This window comes from Drosophila suzukii, chromosome X (genome assembly GCF_043229965.1).
Source record: "Drosophila suzukii chromosome X, CBGP_Dsuzu_IsoJpt1.0, whole genome shotgun sequence".
Taxonomy (NCBI): domain Eukaryota; kingdom Metazoa; phylum Arthropoda; class Insecta; order Diptera; family Drosophilidae; genus Drosophila; species Drosophila suzukii.
In genome coordinates this window covers 5,384,134-5,391,517 of record NC_092084.1, presented here as the reverse complement: position 1 = coordinate 5,391,517, position 7,384 = coordinate 5,384,134, and the positions used below count along the sequence as shown (strand labels likewise).

General features: G+C 42.8%; 1 protein-coding gene across 1 annotated transcript; it reads left to right on the top strand.

The window, feature by feature from the left end:
- Positions 1-1,776: 1,776 nt before the first annotated feature.
- LOC108014980 (fibroleukin-like) lies at positions 1,777-2,840 on the top strand. The gene is made up of 2 exons (XM_017081201.3): positions 1,777-2,638; positions 2,699-2,840. Exons 1-2 carry the CDS (start codon positions 1,815-1,817, stop codon positions 2,838-2,840), a joined length of 966 nt encoding a protein of 321 aa, XP_016936690.3. The 5' UTR covers positions 1,777-1,814.
- Positions 2,841-7,384: the final 4,544 nt, after the last annotated feature.

Here is a 7,384-nt window from a genome sequence, read left to right as displayed (position 1 = left end):
CAGGCAACAAAAACAGGAAAAAAAATGCAACCAGAGCAATTACTACAACAGCGGAGGTCCAAATGGGACGGGACAAAGGAGTTACGCAATGGCCCAGGGACTCGAACCTTGGATGCCCTGGAAGAAGGAATCTGGGCTCCCTAGATAAGTGAGATTTGAAGAGAGAGGAAGTCATCACATAAGGTTAAACTGTAGGAGCTAGCAAGTTGGGATTAAGCATGCAGATTCTAGAGATTCATGCGCAGCGCAAGCTATCCGCCCACAAGGAATATTAATTTTGAAGTTTGTTACTTGATTAACGGGTGTTTGATAGTCGACTGAAGCGTTCTCTCATGTTTTTAGATAAGGTAATTTTATACAAATATATAAGGAGAGCTAGTTGGTAACATTTTATGTAAACAGATGAGGTAATTTCTTTACTTCAAAGCTCTTTTCGGGTAGCTTTATTTTATTTATTTATGAATAACATTGAACAAATTTCAAGTTCAAGAACCTATACAATCATATGAAAATAAACTTTTCCTTATCTACACAGTTTTCTACACTGAAAAACATGAATCGTGTGGACATTTTCTTGTTTTCTCCCATACTAACATAGCTTCCTTTACAAAAAAACAACATAACAATGAGGAAAAAAAGGTACAATTATTCCCTCATACCAAAACTTGTTCCATATACAAAATTTCCCATATAAAAATACCATTTAGAGTTAGAATAAAGTATATCAGTTAGTGCGGAATCGATCGAATATACCCTGCATCGATGGCCATAAAAGCGAGCGCCAGAAAAATCAGTGAAAAAACAATGGCAAGGGGAGTGGCGTGCGGGGGATTTGCATTCTCGAAAGAGTTGTTCTGGCCGGGGATTTGTTTGCAATGCAGCGTAGTGGCAAACAAATTCTAAAAATGACTGAGCAAACGCTTTGATTTATGAAGTTATTGGGGGCTGTGGGCCACACACACATGCCCCTTAATATGGGAGTGGAAAAGGACCAAAGGACCAAAGGACCTGGAGCTTCTGCATCCATATCGGAGCTGTGGCCCCAGGCGTCGCATTTGTTGTGGCGCCCCCCTATAGGTACCCCCCCCCCTTCCTGAAATTCCCAACCCCAAGCCGATCCGATCCCAGCCGATCCGATCCGCCCCTCGAACAGCATACTGCAGTCTGTGCTCCGTGCTCTGTGCTCCGCCCTAATTCAATAAAATACAGCTGACTGAGTGCTTGAATCATGACCCGGCGATTTGAAATGTTTGCCGGGTGTTTGGATGTGTGTTTTAGATGTGGAAGTGGATGATGTGGATGTGGATGTGGATGTGGATGTGGGCAACGATGGAGCTGAAAGGCTTAGCAGTTTGCTGAGCACACGCTCCGTGGGGAAATCTCTTTTGTTTTTTCCACTTCGCGCAAACATTTTCCCTGCACATGGAAAAATCGCATGTATAATAGGCATTCATTATTTTTAATAATTTATATGAAATCGCAGCGACGAACAATTTTATTACCCTGATGAGCAACATGAGATTCTAAAGTCTTATCTCCGGCATTTATAGATTTTCTATGAATTTTGTCCGCGCTTTTAATAAGATTAATGAATTATTTGGAAGCCTAGCTATGAGACACACTGTCAACATAGGTCAGCTGATAATTATGAGCTTATAATCTAAGTAGGTCATATTTCGGGAATTCTTATGTTAACCGTATTGTTATCTTAAATAAGTTTTAATAAAACTGGCGAATTATGTGGCGTCTATATAAACTGTGCCAATGCTCTTCGTATCATTCAGTTTAATACTGATTTTCCAGTGGTCAGCATAATGAAGTCGATCTTCTTGGTGATTTCCCTGTCGTCTTTGCTCCTAATCGAGCTGACTTTCAGCAGTGAAGAAATCGTTATGGAGGCTGGAAGTATTAAAGAGAAAAGCACTGAAGACATTGTATCGAGGGTCGGTTCCTTTGTCTCTTTACTTCACGCAAGAAATGATCAAATTAAGGACTGTTTCGAGAACATTAAGGGAAAAGATATAATTATAAGTGATAGAGATGAGGAGCTCGAGAAGAAGGATCAAGTAATCAAAGGCTTGGAAGATCATATCAGATCGGTTTCCGAAGAGCTATATGAGATTACCGATCAACCTCTGACCGCCAATGGTACCGACCGATGCCCCATTGGCAGTGAAAGTGGCATTTACAGAGTGAAAATTCCCGGACTAAGGAACTTCGAGGCTGCCTGCAATGAGGAAGGCTGGATGACGATCCAAAGGCGTATCGATGGATCTGAGAACTTCACACGCGACTGGGAGAGCTATAAGAATGGATTCGGAGATGTACGCAAAGAGTTCTTCATCGGCCTGGAAAAACTATACCTGATGACAGATCAACGACCTTGTGAGCTCGTAATTAAACTTGGCGACGCTAATGGAACCACCAAATATGCCTATTACGATGATTTTAAAATCGGCAATGAGGAGGCATTGTACAAGATAATTAATTTGGCCTTCCGTTCTGGTACAGCCGGGGACTCTATGTTCTGGAACAAGAACAAGAAGTTCTCCACTTTCGACCGGGATAATGACCTTATTCCTAGGGATTGCGCCAAAACGCACAGTGGTGGCTGGTGGTTCGCTGAATGTGGATATAGGTAACCTAACTAAACGTAATCTCATATGGAATGTATTTAAACAGACTCCTTGAATTGCAGTTCGCTCAATGGGAAGTACCATGCGGATGGCTTTGCTCCTCACCGAAACGGAATTCATTGGGGTACCGCTAATGGCTACAATTACACGGTTTCGCTGCTCTCCACTGAAATGATGATAAGGCCAAAGATTTGTAACCATTAAGGAATGAATTAAAAAATGTAACGATGCACAGAAATTTCTCGCAGTGTTCCCCCTTTTTTCACGGCGCCGCAACAAAGCACCAAGTTGAAGCGGAAAATCCCACCGAACTGAACTAAAAGCAAAGCAGCGGCGGCGGTGAATCGAACGTTTTTGATTCAATAAACGTCAATAGGTGAGTCGAACCACCCAGACCCATCCAGTACCACCACCCACTGGAAAAGCGGGCTGGGATCTGGGGACCTGAAAAATCGACGAACGATGAAAGTTGAACTAATAAAGCGACGTGATTTGAAGTTGGAAGTTCCTCGAGGCCTCAAGTGGCCAACGTGGCCAAAGGAGAGCAATAAAGTTGGCTCAGTCTGCCAGCAAATAGCCGGCAACTTTATTTATATTCATATTTGCCAGCTTCTCGGGGATGCCTTAAATCCAACACCACATGTGGTAATTGGTTTAATTTCTTTGGTCGCCGTCGTCGTCTGCAAAACTATCCAGGATATCTATACATGCAATTACCCGATTGATTGCCCCTTTTGCGGCTCATAAATACTGCAGATTGATTGCCTTATTAAACTTGCAACAGTTTCGCCTCGCAATCAATTCATATTAATAGCCGAAACTATTTTATTGAAACTCGGGCACAATGAAGTGCTGCATTTTTAATGGGAAGCTATTAGGAAGGGGTTCTTGAGTGCTTATGAAGGCCTTCCCAGAGTGGGAATAATTTGTATTGTGGTTTAGTTTGCGGATTATTATTTTTTTAATTATGCAAAAATGTTTAATTTAGTCAGGTAATATTACGTGCATTATTTTTAAAATCATATATATTTCAAAACAAATTTCATTGATTTCCTGTAAAACGATTCAATAGAAACGAAATCATTTGTCGATTGATCTTTTCCGTTTTTAAACATTCTCTGCCGGCCATTCATTAGCATCGATTGTAACTATTATGCTGTGGCATCCAACGAGTTTATCAGCCATCCATTTCGCAATTAAGAACAATCAATGTTTTTGTGAACAAATGCGATGTTACCGCACTGCCTCCCCCCTTGAAAATTTCCCTTTCCTGCAATTGGCGAATGCATGTAGTTTAATTACCGAAATTTGTTCACCCCGAGTTGGTCCATGGAAGTTGAACGAGTCGCAGGGAATTGTTTATGCAGCTGCCACTGCTTCAAACTAGTTAGCATAAATATATAACTATATAGCTGCGCTCTTTCTCCATAGTTTTTCGCCGACAGAATTTGTGAATATTTCTGGTTTGTCTTTTTCTGGTTGAGTTAAAAACATACATTGCATTGCAGTACATGTTGAATTTTTGTGCAATTTTTGCGGTGGTTTTGTTTTTGCCAATTGGCCGCAATTAGCTAGCTAAAAGCCCTCACTCACACACAGATACACACACGCATACACGCACACACGTATCGTGTTAATGGGCGTCCCGAAAAGTATGCAATCAAATTATGAAACTGCAAGCATAAAAGGAAAACATCAACGCACACAAACTAAGTTAGAAGCCTTCACTGCAGTGGTCACGCCCCCAGGACCTCCGCCCACCGCCCCTTTTTATTTTCCGCAGGACTCCTTCTCACAGACATTTTATCAAGTTGCATGCGGCGGACTTAAGTTGAAGTTAAAGTTAATGCCATGAATTTCAAATTGAATTGAATGCGTATGGTGTCTCCGGTACAGTGACCACTGGCCCAGTGACCGCGTAACCGCCAGCAGGCCAGGAGCCCATGTTCAAGTTGTCCAACTCTGGTGGCCACTGCCTGCGAGTGTGTGCGTGTGTGCACTGGCAAAAATATGCAGTGACTTAATCAATTTTACATAGCATTTTAATATTATCTCAAGGTTATCAGAAATTTGGGAAAATTCTTTATTAACAGACAGACCTGCTATGAAATTGAAAATTTAAAAATGCACTGGAAAAGATGGCTTTGCTAAGAATTTTACATTTGCTTACCTAGAAATATTAGTGATATTTTATAACATATTTATTTGTGTATTTTGTATATTTTGAAAAATAATTTATGTGAATTGTAATGATATCTACTTTTTCTCTGAGTGTATATATGTGTGTGACAGCAAGCAATTGTATGTAATGGCAGCAGCAAAGGGAAAGGGAGGGCGGGGTCAGGGGGCAAAAAGGAAACGAAGTTAGCCATGATGAACGCTGAATTTACGCAGAAAGTTTAACGGCGCACAAAAGTATGCTACGCTTTTGGCCACTTATTTATTATTGGCCTGGCCGCAAACACACACACACATACGTGCGTGTCCTTAAGCTCCTGCAGGCCCCATAACTTCCCTCCCAAAGGCAACCTCCCTTGACCAACGGACTTACCGCACAGGACAACTTGGACTAATAGCAACTGCCCTGCCCCATCCCCCTGATTTAGACCCGGCTTTTCCTCCTGGTTTTCCTCATGGTTCTCCTCCTGGTTCTCCTCCAGCTTTTCTCCCCTTCGACTGAACTGGGCCGTTGTCGCTGCTTAAATAATTTAGCAATTTGTATGCATGGAAAGCGCTGCGTGGCTTCGCCAGGATAATGCCGTAGTCGAATAAGCGCATCATGGAAATACATAAAATCGCATCAACAGCAACAGAAAAATCTCTCGCCCTCTCTTTCGCTGGCTTCGATGTGTGTGTGTGTGAGTGTGTGAGTGTGTGGTGTGTGTGGCGGTGTGGGTGCGGCAGTAAAAGCGCAGTGAGAGCGGGGTAAATGAGCATTCAAGGAATGCAATCCGACACACGCACCGGCACCAAAACACCGAGCAGTTGGCCAAATTTGCCCAAGGAGCTAAAAGGCTCAGTGCAGAGAGCAAAAAAACGGGTCTAAATTAAGTAAATGCTATAAAATTGTGGGATTTTATAATTCCCAATAAATTTGAACAGTCTTAGGGACCTTAACAAAGAAATATATGTATTTTGCCTTTTTTTTGTGTGCGTATTTTGCACAGGACAGCTTATCTATGTGTGTGTGACGACTGCCGTTGTGCGCTGTACGTGTGCCGGCAGAGTTATTTCCTAAGCCCGGGTAACGGGTTAAAGTGCTTTATACTTTGTTCCTAATATTAGTACGATTCTCTGCTCATAATATATTTCCCCGTTAACCCTTCATGGTTTTCTTAATACTCCAAATTTCAAGACATTTTCCATCACATCTCCTAGTTATACTAGACGTTTTCTCTTAGTGCCTGCACATATGTATTAGCACGAGGATGCAGATTCGACTTCGGCGGCTAGTTTGGTCCATGGGATACGTGGACTGGGGGCGGGGTGACCCAAAAATGTTATCATTTGGCACATTTGTACTTTACGTCTGCACTGGTGTCTATGTCCGAGTTTGTGTGTTGGTGTGGCTGCCAAATTTTGGAAAACCCTGGCCTCGAAAGGATGGGCAATGGGATGGGCATCCATTTCCTTACCCGGTCAGTTTCTCAGTTCTGGGCGCTGCATTCCGGCTTAAAGATACAATTCCATTTCACCCCCTGCCATTGTTAAGGATTTAAGAGTGTAAGTCCTTGTAGGACTTGTTGTTTCTGGCCCACTTGAAAAGGCCACAAAGATGGAGGTTCTGATGGCACTATAATCGGTATCTTTAGTGCTGGAAATTCGCCCAAAAATAAATCCCTAAATTGTATACTCTTAAATTCTATAAAATTAGATAAAAATATAATAAATGAAACGCTCAAATGTTCCGTGTTTTATTTTTAGGTAGCTTAGTTTTTGGGCTTCCGCTCTGAATGGTGTCATTCATAAATCCAGCCGATCTCTGCCATTCGATTGAGCCTTGCATTCAATTAGGCTATGGCCTAAAAAAAGGCTATATCCCTGTTTTTCACCCATTCCCCGCCGGCAAAGTGGCGGAGGAAAAGAGTCACGTACTCATATTAAAAATAACCGAAAAGCGTTCCTAAGTGGCAGGAGAACGTGCAGTGAAATATATTTGAAAGACCCGTCATGGGGTTAGGTGGTCTGTAGCTAAAAAAAAAAAGAAGGAAGGACCTGTTTTGGGTACGGGGGCTTCAATGTATTCCAAGGGGGTGTGCAACCGAGTTATGGGGAAATCGGGGAAAGCGGTAAAACGAGGAAAAGCAGACGTCGTCATGGCGAACAGTCCCTGGCGACCATTGACGATGACGGCGACGACGACAAGTACGATGATGGCTGACAAAGTGGAAATGTCCCATTGAAGATGACGTTCCATTTCCCCTGCCCAAAAAAAGAAAAGGAAAACTCCGTAACCCCCAAAAACCTTCGTCTAGTGACGAAAGCGGCGAATCGACGCGCATATTTCTTGTTTGATTTCTGCGTCTACCTCTGCCGCTGTCACTGCCGCTGCCACAGCTGTCAAAGCGTCAAACATCTTTTGCCGTTTGCCTGACAAATGCGTGCCGCTCCCCCAAACCCCCTTTTCGGCACCCATGTACCAGCCCCTCCCCTAGTGGCCTTCGCCCTTCATCCGCAGTCAGTGACGTGCGCCTCGTTTCGTTACCCGGTCCCTGTCAACTTTCTGACTTTTGCATTTACTTATTTAT